The sequence below is a fragment of the Arachis ipaensis genome, chromosome B02 (assembly GCF_000816755.2).
Source record: "Arachis ipaensis cultivar K30076 chromosome B02, Araip1.1, whole genome shotgun sequence".
NCBI classification, from domain to species: Eukaryota; Viridiplantae; Streptophyta; class Magnoliopsida; order Fabales; family Fabaceae; genus Arachis; species Arachis ipaensis.
The window spans coordinates 59,310,360-59,325,030 of record NC_029786.2 but is presented as its reverse complement, the minus strand read 5'-3'; the positions used below and the strand labels follow the sequence as shown (position 1 = coordinate 59,325,030).

The 14,671-nt window shown below is 32.8% G+C and overlaps 1 protein-coding gene across 6 annotated transcripts; it reads left to right on the top strand.

The window, feature by feature from the left end:
* Positions 4,631–14,214, top strand: LOC107625327. Of its 6 annotated transcripts, XR_001617185.2 has the most exons (10): positions 4,631–4,789; positions 6,960–7,858; positions 9,560–10,154; positions 10,252–10,338; positions 11,266–11,475; positions 11,829–11,926; positions 12,641–12,740; positions 12,950–13,048; positions 13,452–13,585; positions 13,778–14,214. XR_001617185.2 is itself a non-coding variant. In XM_016327947.2 (9 exons), exons 2-9 carry the CDS (start codon positions 6,963–6,965, stop codon positions 13,512–13,514), a joined length of 2,145 nt encoding a protein of 714 aa, XP_016183433.1. In that variant the 5' UTR covers positions 4,631–4,789; positions 6,960–6,962; the 3' UTR covers positions 13,515–14,190. The 6 variants fall into 6 exon arrangements, 5 of the variants coding, with proteins under 5 accessions (XP_016183433.1, XP_016183432.1, XP_016183430.1 ...); XM_016327947.2 differs by having other exon boundaries at positions 9,563–10,154; positions 13,452–14,190; XM_016327946.2 differs by having other exon boundaries at positions 10,255–10,338; positions 13,452–14,190.

Here is a 14,671-nt window from a genome sequence, read left to right as displayed (position 1 = left end):
AATACAATTGTATAGTACTGAGTGAACGAAACATAATCCATTATATAAAATCAAATTCAAACAGCTTTCTGCAGAATGAACCGAACACAGTACTCATGGTGAACCGAACACAATACTCATGGTGAACCGAACATAGTACTCATGGTGAACCGAAAACAATACAATTGTATAGTACTGAGTGAACGAAACATAATCCATTATATAAAATCAAATTCAAATAACTCTGCCTACAATTTACATATTATCAATTCAATTCAATTCAATTCAGTACACCTCCGTCCATTTAATTCAATTCAAATTAGCAATTACATTCCATTCAATTCGATTCAAAATTGAATAATCCAAACTTCGTCAGTTTGATTCGTTTCAGAAGAGTAATCCAAATCGCTCTCCTATTTACCAAAAAATTATGAACCCCTAAACACTGAACCCTAAACCCTAAACCCTAAACCCTAAACACTAAACACTAAAACCAGAACCCTGAACACTGAACCTTGAACTCATAAACCCTAAATTCCTAAAACCCTAAAACATAAACCCTAAATCCTACACCTTAAAACCTAAACCCTCAACCCTAAACCCTGAACCCGAACCCTGAACTCTGAACTCTGAATCCTGAACGCTAAACCCTAAACCTTGAACCCGAACCCTGAACACTGAACTCTGAACCCTAAATGCTAAGCCATAAACCTTAAACCCTAAACCCTGAACTCTATCGTAAACCCTAAACCCCTAAAATCCTGAACCCTGAACCCTAAACCATAGATCCCTAAACCCTAAACCCTCAACCATGAACACGGTGAACCGAAATTAATACACGGGGCAAACCGAAAGTTTGAAACACACTGAACCCCTGTACACTGAACCCTGAACCCATAAAACCTAAACCCTAAAATCCTAAACCCTGAAACCCTATCGTCATTCTTTTGTTGTTGTTGCTGCTGTATTTTTTTGTCTTTTTCTCCTTCTCTCTCTGGTGAAGAAGCAGTAGAAGGTGAGGAAGAAGAGTTTTGAATAGTGCAGAATGAACCAAACATAGTACTCATGGTGAACCGAACACAGTACTCATGGTGAACCGAAATCTTAGTTATGGTGAACCGAAATCTTAATTACGGTGAAACAATTATATAGTGCTTATGGAAGAAAACAGAACATATTGGTCTAATTTTTGTTAGACTCCTTTCTGCGGACCGAACTGAAAACATGAAAGTGATGAACCACCTCTTTAGTACTTACTGAACCGAAAAGTTACTCACATTTACTCAGAGTTACTCACAATTACTCACAGTTCAATATTATCAATTTAATTGAATTCAATTCAGATGTAGATCACCTCAGTCCATTCAATTCACTTCAAATAAAATTAGAAATTTCATTCCATTAAATTCGATTCAGAATTCAATAATCCAAACCTCATCAAATTGATGCGTTTGAGAAGAATCATCAAAATCTCACTCATTCAACTGATTTGAAGTTGATTCATTCATTGTTTCAATTCAAAAGTGCAGATCAAAGAAGAAAACGAAGAAGAAGATGAACGACGAAGATAATTGCGTTAAATCAATCCAGATCCATAATGCAGAGAAGAAAAACGCGAAAGATGAGAACAACGAATTTAATTAGGTTGAAGAATAAGAAGGAGAAGAAGAAGAAAGAGGTTTACGTTGTATAAAAAAGTTTACGTTGAGAAACGTTAATAATGCAAAATAAGGATTCGTTATATAGGTTATAAGAGGCGCGTGTAAAACAAGCGGGAGTGTGAGGGCGTGGAGTGAAAGTTACATGGATACCATCCATGTAATTTTTATATGGATGTAGAGTTTTTCTCTCTAAAAAATCTTTAAAAAAATAACTTAAAAAAAATTACGCATAAACTCACCAAACAAATCCTAAACTTAACTTGTATTTTTTAAAATTAAAACTTTTAAAAACTAAATAATTGTCTCTAATTAATAAGGTGTATTAAAATTAGACATTTTAAAATTAATGCAAGTAAATGATCAAATTTAAAAATTAAACTAAAAATTATTTTTAACGTATAAACATAATTTGGGTATAACGTAAAATAATTTTGGTTATTTGACGAAAATTTAATTTTGATATATTGTAAAATATTTTACATAAATATCTAATTATATCCGTTCTTTTAGGTTGTATTTGTTTTTGAGAATACATGACATTGAGAGTAAAACATAAAAGATAGAGGCACAAAATTTTATATTTTTATATTTTGTTTGATGATAAATTAAAACAAATTATAAAAATTTAATTTATTTTTTTTTATTCAAAAATTTTGAAAAGAAAAATATAATAATAAAAAATATAATTTTAAAAAATTAACAAGAATAACAAAAAAAAAATTGTGTCCTTGGTTCATATCTCTGTGTCTTTTTTGTCAAGATGAATACAAAATACACTAATTTAATATCTTTAGATATATTTATCTCAGTGTCCTCAATAAACAAAAGCCTTGAATACACGGTGAATGTAAAAGGTAATCTATCTATTATATTATATAAAAATCGGATTTCTGCACTTAATGATAGAGCTGACGTGGCATGCTTCTGAGAGTATTTTTCAATTTATTTCTTTTAACTCATTAAATACAAGTTATTACGATAAACTAATTATATCAACTAATTGATTTGATTAGATATTTAAGTATCATACAATTTAATATTATGTATATCAATTAATTGAATATAATTGTTAGAGTATAATTAAGATCAATTAGCATTATTCAACATAGCTGAATATTTATTATAGCATATTACGTCTTTATTATTTCGATTCTCTTATCACCTTTAAATACCCTTCTATATTGTATCATTTTACACAACTTGAATATTCACAAATCTTTTTTCTATTTCTCCCTCTCCCCTTTCTAACATGGTATAAGAGCCATGGTATCCTCATTGAAGAGGATTAAGTTGATTTTTTTCTGGTGAAATCTTACTTTTCATAATTTTCTTCCATGCCATTTTTTTTCACTTTTGTCAATGTCTTGATGCTTTTCTTATCTCACCGATTAACTCATCTATTACTTATTTATTCTCATGGAGAAACCATTTATTTTTCGTCACTTTATGATAGTTTGTCATCTCTTTACACTTGGTCACTTTTCAACAATTTTTCAACAATTCATCATCTTTTTAACAATTTTTCAATAGTTAGCCACTTTTACGACAGTTCCGTGTACGTTCTCTTTAAAAAAATATTCTTTTTAACGTTTCCATTCTACAAATGATGGGAAAGGAGGAGAGAGAAGGGGGGGAGATGGGAATAAACTAATAAAATAACCAAGCAAGATAAATATTAAGAACATCAAATAAAACTAAGAACACAACAGCATTGAATATTAAGAACATCAAATAAAACTAAGAACACAATAGCATTGACAACATTCACATGTATAAAGAGAATTAAGAGACTTCACAGACTTCATAAATAATTATGTTTTGATTATGTTGTAAAATATAAATTGGAGCTATTTAAAATTAGTTTTTTTATCATTAATATTAACTTAAATTATAATAAGGTAAAAAATAAAAATAATATATAATAATTTAATTTAATTATTTATACTACCAAAATTATTCTTTATTATATCTCATTTATTTTTATTCAATAGTGATATTTAATTGTCTACCAAAATTAGTTTTTTTTTTTCATTTTGTTTCTGAGTTATTTTTTACAATATTCATAGCTGAAAGAAATTTCTCAGTTGTATTAGCAGTTGAAACAGAGAAAATTAATACCAAATGAATCAAGAAAAAAAGAATTCACTTTATGGGATTTAAAAAATTTTATTTAAATAAAAAGTATTAGTAATAATATATTTTTTAAATTTTCTTAATATTATTACTTATTTTTTAGATATTAGAAATCATTAATATTTAGGTTGGACTTGACTTTTATTTATACTAGATTAAATACTAAATAAATTTTTTAAAAAATTAAATCATACTTAATAACTTATTACTATTAACTTTTTTTTAAAAAGGTTGGGGAGTTTGAGACCTCCACTCACTTCTGATATGTCTGTCACTAATTTTATGTATTATCCCGTACTGAGTACGGGAGCATACACTAGAGAGTAAAACATAAAAGATAGAGACACAAAATTTTATATTTTTATATTTTATTTGGTGATAAATTAAAACAAATTATAAAAATTTAATTTATTTTTTTATTCAAAAAAATTTTGAAAAGAAAAAAATAATAATAAAAAATATAATTTTAAAAAATTAACAAAAATAATAAAAGAAAAAATAAGTTGTGTTCTTTGTTAGTCTGTGTTGTTCTTGTTAGGATGGATAAATATATTAATTGAGTGTTTTTGAACACATTTTTCATATCTCTGTATTTTTTTTGTTAAAATAAATATAAAATACACTAATTTAATATCTTTAGATATATTTATCTCAATGTCCTCAATAAACAAAAACCTTGAATACGCGGTGAATGTACAAGGTAACTAGAACTTAAAAGGTGCGTCAAAACTAAATAAAATTTTGATTTGTGGTAAATTAGTCCTTGTCTTACTGACCTAGAGAATATTAATATTATAGACAACGAAAAAATAAATTTGTCCGTAGTTTGTGCCTATTTGTAAAGCATCACTCAAATACCGAACCGGATTGAGCGCAGTGGTAAATTACTAAAAGGGTAAAAGTTCTCATCTACCATCTCTCCCTCTCTGTTGCTCTTGCCCTATCCCTATCTCTCTCTCCTGTGTCTGGCTGTCTCATTTGCCAATTTCAATTTTCGTTTGCTCACTGCGATTCAGGTAGATAGAAATTTATTTGTTGATTTTACGTCTTTTATTCTTTTTTCTTTTTTAAAAAATTCTGCATGTTTTCCTATATGATTCGATTTTTTCTTTCCTTTGTAATTCTTTGATGTTTTCCCCTTCTTCAGAATGTGCTCAAATTCTTAATTTGGGTTCATGATGACCCTAACTTGATGATTATTTATCTATTTTTGCATTCTTTAAAAGTACTTTTCCATTTTTCAAGTATTAATTTTTTTAGCCTGATTTTACGATATAGGTATGTCGTACAATCATTTCGCTTAATATGTTCTGGAAATTTTAACTGTTCTTGACTCATTCTTGGGGGAAATGTATCCCAAAACTGTTCCCACCCTTTGAGGTATAGTTCTTGTTCAGGGAAGTCAAATTTGATTGGTTATTTTTCCTGGAAATTCGAAATCCTAAATTTGTCGTTTTGACGTAATAGGATTTTTTTATATTGAGTTTTGGTTCCTCAAGTGGATTCGACCTTCACTTTGCTTAATGCAAGTAGATGTACGTGTATATTGTTTTATTGTACTCACCTCCACTTTGATTTGCTTTTACCATTAAGGCTTATTACAACAATTTGAATGCTTTGCTTTGTGGCTTTAGGGATTGAATAAGTTCTTGAGAGTGCCATTTTTGAGTGTTTTGCTTGTATCCATTTTTTATAATGCCACTCCAAATTTGATATGTTTTAGTTGTAGATGTGCTTTGCATTGAGATTAGTATCTACCAGATGGAGTGAAATATTCACTCCATAAGTTTTTTGTTCGTTTTTCTTTCAATCTGTGACGTGTGCTTGGTTGAAGTTCTTAACATGTTGGCTGCGTTTGTGCTCTTGGTTTCCTTTTTATAGCCAAACGAATGCTCTTGAGCTTTCTATGCTGCTATACTAACCTTCTTCACATTGTGGTTATATGTACCCGTAAAAGAAAAGAAAAAGAAAAAAGAATCCAGTGTTAATGTTATGTAGCCTAACATTGTTGATGGGGCACATAACATTGGCAGTTTTTCTTTATTATCAGGTGCTTTTTGATTTATCTTTTCATGGCTTGTGTGTGTGTGTGTGAAAGTCCAATATTAATAGTTGTAAAGGAAAACGGTACTTGGGAAAAAGATTAAATTTCTGATTCTTCGAAAACAAATTGGAAGGTGTTTTTTAGATGCTTTATCGGATGCTAAAATTTATAGTGTGCAATTCTTTTAATTTTGTGATACATAAATGTATTTCTTTGTATGTGAATAAAGTTGTTAAATTTCTGTGCTTTAGATTTGTCCTGCTGGTGTGGAGTGGTGGTAAAAATTTAATGTAGTATTATGCACTAGATGCCTTTCCTTTTCTACTAAGAATGGTGTGTTTAGTTGGTAAAATGCGGTGTTTTTCATGATCTTCTCCGTGTACTTTTACATATCAAACTCATTTATGGAAATTTCTACCTTATTTTTACCCTTCAACCAATCATTTTTTTGAATACACGAGAATGTGATGAAGTTATCTCTGATATATGGAACTAGGAACATTCTTCCTCTATTCTTACACTGTTCAACTGCTAGAGGTTTGTACTGTTGGTGAATGTTGGGTGTGCGGTGTGCTCTAGATCATTGGATCAATTTTTGTGAGTTGCTCTACTGGTTTTCCCAAAAGCATAGAAGGCAAACACTTTCGTGTATTTGGTTAGAGTAACATTTTTAAAATTTTAGGACATCTGTTATCTCTTTGGATAATTTACTGCTTTGGAATATGAACAGTCTCTTGTTTAAGGGAATATTCTTTTTGATATAGTGATACGATGAGGGATCGGTTATTTTTTCTATGCTCTTGTTTTTGTTCTGATGTTGGTTTCTTTTCATCGAGGAGAATCTCTTATGCTCCTCATTCTTGGTATTCTTCTACTCTGTCTTCATCATTTCATTGGTTATACCAAAAATAAAAAATAGGTTTTTGTGTTTTATATCCATTATCTTCATGCATTATTTTCATAATCTTTTTAATAATTATTTTTGTTTAAAATTAGTCGGTAAAGTGGTTTTTCATATTGTTTTAGTAGAGGTCTTAGATTGAATAGAATGTTCCATGCACATAACTTACTATCATTTATGGTTATTGTTTTACTTGTTTTATTAAGTATTTCTTGATCTTTGTATATGATTACGAAAGCAGGTTATGGAGCCTTTGGAAATTGATCTTGTGGATATTCCTGATACTCCAGATAGATTAACTACCAGGCCTGGTGATCAGAAACATGTTCGGAATCCTGAGAAGAGGGAGAAGGGCTTCCCTGCTGCTGATGAAATGAAGAAACTCAGCAACTATATAATACTTTCCCCATCAAAGGCACCTTATCCTTCTTATAATGGCCCCTTCTTCAGAAAAACTCAAACTGAGAAAACTTTAGGACTTGGGACAGCACACTCTATTGGTGCTGAAAAGATGGAGAGAGGGAAAACTGTAAGCTCTAGATTTCCTGCTAAGTCATGTCACCATGGACCTAGGTCTGTTTTAGATTTTACTGAAGAGAATGAGAACTCCCAACAGCTGAAACCAGCTTTCTCACATCATGGATCAAGAGATAAGGCTGTTGAAGATAAGAAAGAAACAAGCGCTGGAAACACTTCATCACGAGTTGTTGCTGATTCTTCTACTGCCTTCAGACATAAAATGCTACCAGGTCCTAATATATCTCAGGAGCGTGGCAAGGGAATTGCACTGCCTAATGATTCTCATCCTCCACTAAACACTGAAAAGCAACTGTCTTTGGCCCCTCAAATTTCCACCACACCAAGAGTTAGAGGGCAGAAGAGATTGGTACGACATGGGTGTATTTCACCATATAATATTGCAAATAGAGCAAATCAAACAACTATAAAGGATGATCACCAAACCAAGGAAGTTGAAGAAAGTCATGCTGTGGATTTAGTTTCTACCAATCCAATTTCTACGATTAATGTTGAAGATATAGTTGCTGAAGAGAGAGGCTGTAATAGAGTGAAGGGAAAGCAAGCACTTATTCATCCTTCATCATATGGTCATAACCCTGGAACTGTTGGCATGGCTAGCAGGTAATTTGAAAATATTTCTCACATAGTGTGCTTTTTGGTGGATGACCTGGAGGTTTTTATAAACAACTATAGCATATCAGGCTTCAAGAGATTCCTTAGATTGTGTGCTGATTGCTATCCAACATTTTCCTGCATGAAAATATTAAATTACATGAATAATATTTTTTAAATTAATAAATTACCACACTACTACTAAGTTGTAAAATTAAAGCGGCATGACAGAGAGAATACAACAACATAGAAAAGGACAATAAACTAGTTCTGTGGAATTTTCACATTGTAAGCACGTTATGGGAATGGGGTAGAATGCTAAACTGAACTGTGTATGGAGCTGATATTTATACACATGGAAAATAAGAAGGAATTGCAGAAAAGAAGAAAATAGTGCATAGAGGACACTCATTGACAGTAAGGTGTCTCTCTGCCATCCTAGTGCATCACAAAATGGCCTCATCTCACCTCACCTCATCTCGTCTCATGCTCAACTGATCAGAATTTAGAGTGACTATAAAAGCAAAAGAATATGACAATAAAAGCAAAAGAATACTCTACCACTAATACTACAGTAATTTTGATTAACAAGAGTTCAAAATATATTTTTGATCAAAATAAATGGAAATAGAGGGTTGAGAAACCTGCAGTGCAAGCTTCAGTAGGTAGTAATAACATCATGGGGTAGTTATATTTTGTTACTGACAGTTGTATATTCAGTTACAAAGGTGTGATCCTCTGTCAACACATTTGCACTAATTCACTCTATTACCAGAAGAGGTTTTTTTTGTAAGAGAGGAAGGGTGATGGTAATTTTTGCTTCATATAATATTTGAATATTTAATATGTACTTTGGCCCGATAGTTTTAATACTTTGCTTTAAAAAATTGTACACCATATAAAGCAGGCATCGTACAGAATTCTGTTTGAAGTGAGTTGCTGTTCTTAAGAGAGAAATTTGTATTTTTTAATTAATAATGTGTCGAATTATGAAATTAGACATTGTCATTTAATACAAACAAGAATAGACAAAAGGACATGTTGGTCCAATTAAGAGAGTGAATGTTGCTAACCTAGAGTGAAGGTTAGCATTCTCCATACATATTATTTTTAGTGTGACAATAGGATCAGTGTTTTAGGTGGCATGCGTCTTCATGGAGTGGATTGATAATTTGTTTTCTTCTTAACTTTCTGGTAACAGTTGGCCCAAGTGTTATTGCTATGTCACTTTAGTTGTCTTTTAGTTTTATGAATTTTTTTAATTTTAATATTTGTTTTGTAGTTTGTATTACAAATCCTAACTTGATATTGAGCTCTAACATTTTTATGCATGATGAATAATGGATTTTACTAGGTATTGTTTTAGTTTTAAGATTATTTTGTTTTTTTTTTTCTCATTTTATTTAAATCCGTTTTGTTTTATAAAGCGATCCATTTTCTCAATACTATTATAATTTGGAGATGATTTCAAGATCCATCTCTAGATTTCCTGTTTTACCTACATGCTTATTGTCCCTTTTGATGATTCCACATGCTTGAATTGAGTGTCGCCATGTAATCATATAATGCATAACAGACCACCTTTTTGAAAGCTGATTTTGTGTAATACAATAATAAAGCCATGTCCAACTGCGTAGATCAAGCAATGCCATATTGTTACAAGCCTAACAATGCTTTGAATTTATTTATTATTTATTATTTTTCCTCCAGCAGCCCTGCGACTGATTTTGAGGAGGGCCATTCAGCCAGTAATGCTGTAAGGAATTCACTTAAATACTCTGGGGGACAAGATGGTTGGAGAACTACACATACTCATAACAGCATTGATCAGCATCCTTATGATGTGAATGGGCATAATTTACGCAGAAGCCATGATGTTGGAAGATTTATTGCTAGACAAAATATGAACAGAATGGATAGAAGAGACACTCATAGCAGTCAAAGTGGCAAGGATGCACAAGGTTCTTCATCAGATAATGCAGCTCAAGCAACTTCACTGACAATTCGAGAGATAGATCAGTTGACTGTAACTCATCCTGCCACAGGCACACTGAGTAAAAGGCAAAAGAAACGTGGATCAACATCAGGAAATCCTGGGGAATCATCAAGCTCATCCCATAACCCTGTCTTGAATTCTGAAGTAGTCGACTTATCACCAGAACCCAGTTATCCCAACAGATTTACTGAAGGCTTAGATGACAATGACAATGACAAAGCTCGAGCAAGGCAAGTAGAAGCAGATGAGAGATTGGCACGTGAACTCCAAGAACAACTGTATCATGATGATATTTTTGAAGGGAGAGGGGTCAGCTATTTTTCTTTGCTCAAATTTTTAAGATAAGCTTCTTTGAAGTATGTTCTTCTGACTTCTTGTTGACATGAACTCATCTTGTGTTATAAAGCAGATTGATGAACATTTAGCCTTGGCACTGCAGCAAGAGGAGAATCTTACTCGTACTTCTTTTGATAATCACCAAGCATCAAATCCTGTAACACACTCTCTCTCTGTGTCCCCCTAGACGACAAAAATTTATATCAAGATCCCTATAGTTTATGTGTGCGTGTGTACAAATCTGTCTATCGAACAAAAATTTATATCTAGATCCCTATAGTTTTAGCATTTCTAATTAAGCCCTTTACTATACAAAGAATTTTCAATATTGTCCTCTAATTTATAAATTTTGTGCGAGTCCTATTATTGTAAAGTATTTTCCGGGTGAAAAAAACTGAATGTCATCCAGTATGGGGACTTGATCAGCAATTTTTAAACCAGAGGGCCTTGATAAAAAAAAAACACTTATTACCTATACCATATATGGATTTGGTTAAAAATGAACTGTAATCTAATTGAAGTTCTACACTATGAGGACTTCATTACAAGCTTTTGAAGTATAGGGACTTAATTAAGAATTGAATAAAACTTATAGGGGGCCTCTAGATTAATTTAATCTCTTTTGTAGGGTGTGTCCAGTTATCTGTCTTAACTTCACATTTTTCTTGATCCATAATGACAGCACTTTTGATGTTAGTCCAAAGACTCGAACCCAAAACCTCCTCGTTAGATTTTTCCCATCTTGACTAATTTCATATTTGTTATTATTGTACATATTTAATTTATATAAAAATAAATTAATATTTACATCTAAAGTTTAAGGTTTAAGATTTATAATTTAGGGTTTAGTGCCTATTAATACACTAGTTAGTTATTAATTACAATATGTTGTAAAAGAATTAAAAGGTCCAAGCACTCTTACTTTTTAAGTAGTAAGGCTATGGTGTATGTTCTTGTTTGGTTGCTTATCCAATATTCTATTGAATACCTGTTACTTCTCCACTTGTACTTGAAGGTATTAATTTGGTATTCATGCAGCAGTGGATAATCTGTTAAAATGAGTAATCTGCTTTTAATTATACAGATGTTTCCGAGGGCAAATAGTCAGCCTCGTTCACGGACACATCAAAATCCTTCTAATAGGAGGAGAGTTCCACCTCAAGTTCCTTCCTCTAATAGAATGTCACAGTTGAGGTCACAGTTGAGGAGTCACATAGCAAATCGCTCCCGAAGACCAGCCATATCATCCAGAGGACGACGCCCCCGGTTTCCTGTGGATATGGACTTAAACATGGTATTATATATGGGTATACTTGAATAGATATCAATTAAGATGATGAACAAATGTGTTATTTTGTCTTACTGTTAAACATACTGATGTCCCCTTTCTGTTGTGGTCATTTTGCTTTTGATGCATGTCCCCTGTAAATTTTTTCTTGACAACTATTTTCTTTTCACCAATTTTAATATGAAAATAGCTGTAACTTTTACTTGATGTCAGCGTAATAAAGATGTGTATCTCTTTAACGTACTGCTTTGTGCATATCAGAATCAATAGTCATTCATTTCAGCAACCTGTTAGGGGTAACTGGTTTGGTATAACTATTTTTCAAATTATGAAATATTTTGACCATTTCTCTTGTGCAGAGGCTTGATATATTGGAAGCATTAGAGGATGCAGTAGGGGATTTTGCAGATTTAGGGATGGGTAATGACATCTTTCTTGCTCAACATGATTTTAATGAGTAAGTTACTTGTGAATAATTAATGCAAATGAATTATGTTTAGTTCTTGCGTGGAAAAATATCCATCATTTAAAGTTTTGTGCCTGATGAATATTGATGGAAATCATCACGCTTCTCAACTTACACTAATATTTTCTTAGGGTGAGAACTCGTTTTTTTGTGATATAAAATTAAAGAATGGATGATAGTCATTACTCATTACTGATTAGTTATGAGAGCAATAGAAATGCGACACACGAAAACATGAGTTGATCTGGCCAAATGTTTCTCTTTTAATATTTTATCTAGGTTCTTTATGGTGTAAGAACACTCCTGAAACTGAAAGGTAGAAATAGAATGTTTATTTTAATAACATAATCATTCCCTGGCTCCTAAAAGTTTGAGAACAGCAATCACAGCATACATCACCAAAAAGGATACATCAAAAGAAAGCATGACACCGATATACTGATGGGAGGAACAAACTCATTTCTCTATTTTAATATAATGTAATATAAAAGTGGGACTGCATTGCATCAGAACAGAAGCCCTTAGGTTATGCGAGGTTCCCATAGTTTAACCAAGTTGGCAGTTTTTCTCCTTGATACCTATGTTATTTTGTCAAGTTTTTGTTAATCCTAGCCCCTCAATTGTTTAGGGAAGTTTTCTTGGCTTTCTTTTGTTATCAAAATATGTTGAAAGTAAAGTTCCTGCCTTCCCCATGACCTGATGCAGACATGATTATGAAATGTTGTTGGCCCTTGATGAGCAAAACCACCGACATACTGGTGCATCCTCCAATCAGATCAATAGTTTGCCGGAGTCCACCATCCAGGTAATTATTACTAGTGTCAAATGGCATTTAGCTTAAACTTTCATAATTTTTTTAGCCACACCCTGTGCTCAACCACAGCTTCCTTGTCTACTGTCCCATTAACAGTTGAGGACTTGAGGCAAGAAACCAGGTGAGCAGTAAAGTGGGGCTGTGGGAATTTGCAACTTTTAGTGTAGACACTGATTTACAATCCTATCTATATTTTCCAGAATGACAACTTCGCAGAGGCCTGTGCAATATGCCTTGAGACCCCAGGCAAGGGTGAAATTATTCGCCATCTTCCCTGTTTGCACAAATTTCACAAAGATGTAAGAAGCACATCAAATGGAACTATTTTATATATTTTTCTGATAGATCTCTGATAAGAACAGGTTTGGATTGATCTATAGGAGGAGAGGTAAGGAGTAGATAAACTGAATTTTCACTGCTTTCACTACTTAGTTCATAATTGTTGCTGGTTGGCTCCTTTAAGCTAGTTTAGCAGGTTAGGAGCAGGAATTCTAGGCTTAACTGCTGCATATAAATACTGGGGGTTAGTTGGTTTTAGTTAGATAATTTCTGTTCAGTTTGGTAGTTCAGGAGAAGGGAACTTTCTCCAGAGTTGGTTAGATCCAACAGTGTACTTCAATAAGGGATTGTGAAAATCCCTTATTTTCTGCTGGACCCCTATCAATCTCAAATGCTAATCTGTCCTAAACCTGTGCTGTGCAGTGTATTGATCCTTGGCTCCATAGGAAAACATCATGCCCGGTGTGCAAGTCATCTATCACCTAATTTACCGCTGGTTTCAGATGGATAATTTCTTATTCTACTGCAGAATGTTGGCTGTCCCATTTTGGTCTGAGGTACAGCAATGGATGATAATATATTCCCGTTAGTTGATAAGTAATAGAAATGCTTCCTTTTTTCAGTATGCTGTTACTATCTGGCCTGTTAGATATATAAAAAGTGAATACAAAGGGTCTAGAACTTACAAGTTGGTGTTTTGTTTCTAAACTGCTCTGAGATATGATTCATTTTGCGGTATGCATATATAGGTAACTATTCTGATTCATGGTCTTGTAAGATGTAATTGATCACTTGCTGGTCCTAATGAAGTCTGCAAAACCAGTGGCAAGTCTGAAGGCCGCAGTTTTTTCCCCATGACAGATTAGTTACAAATATACCTGGTTGATGGGGCTACATAGGTATATACTGGGATTTAGAATTAGTAAATTTGTATCACTGTTAAGGGCCTGCTTGCTTTTCTACTTTTTGGAGGCATGCTACTGTTCGCATATAATATCTTGTGATGCCTAGTGCAGTTTCATGAAACTAGTCATCACATCACATTTATGATTTATCTCGCGTTACTTGATGAGCAAACCCTTTAAGACAAGTAAAATGTTAGTCAATTGAATTTCTCCTCTCCTTTTCCCCTTACAAAACGAAAGGAGTAATTATTTAACTATAGTTATGTATTCTTTGGGAGCAATTATGTGTCGCTTATATTCAACCACTTATGCGAAGATGTACATTGCGGTTAGCTATTCATCGTAGAAGCACGAATTCCCACCATATATATTGTCTTTGGATAGAGTTAATCAAAAGAGATTCAGAAAAAAAAAACTATCGTTGGCAGAAAGAACTTAAAGAATAAGCAATGATTGAAGAAAACCCAAAAAGATATAGAATGTTAGTCAAAATACTCTAATTATAAGTAAATTCAAAACAATTGTTTAACAAGTTAGTCATGGTTGGAAGTTGGAACAACTCGACAATTCTTTTGGATTTGTTTTGGGAGTCGTGTGATTTTGGAAAAGCAGATGTGAGTTAGGGAATCATTGCACACAAAGCTATCAAATTGGTTGGCCCACGACGGGTATGGCTAAATAATTGACATGGCAGAAACCGTAGTGTGCTACGGGCTGGGTCAATGACTCAATCCATGA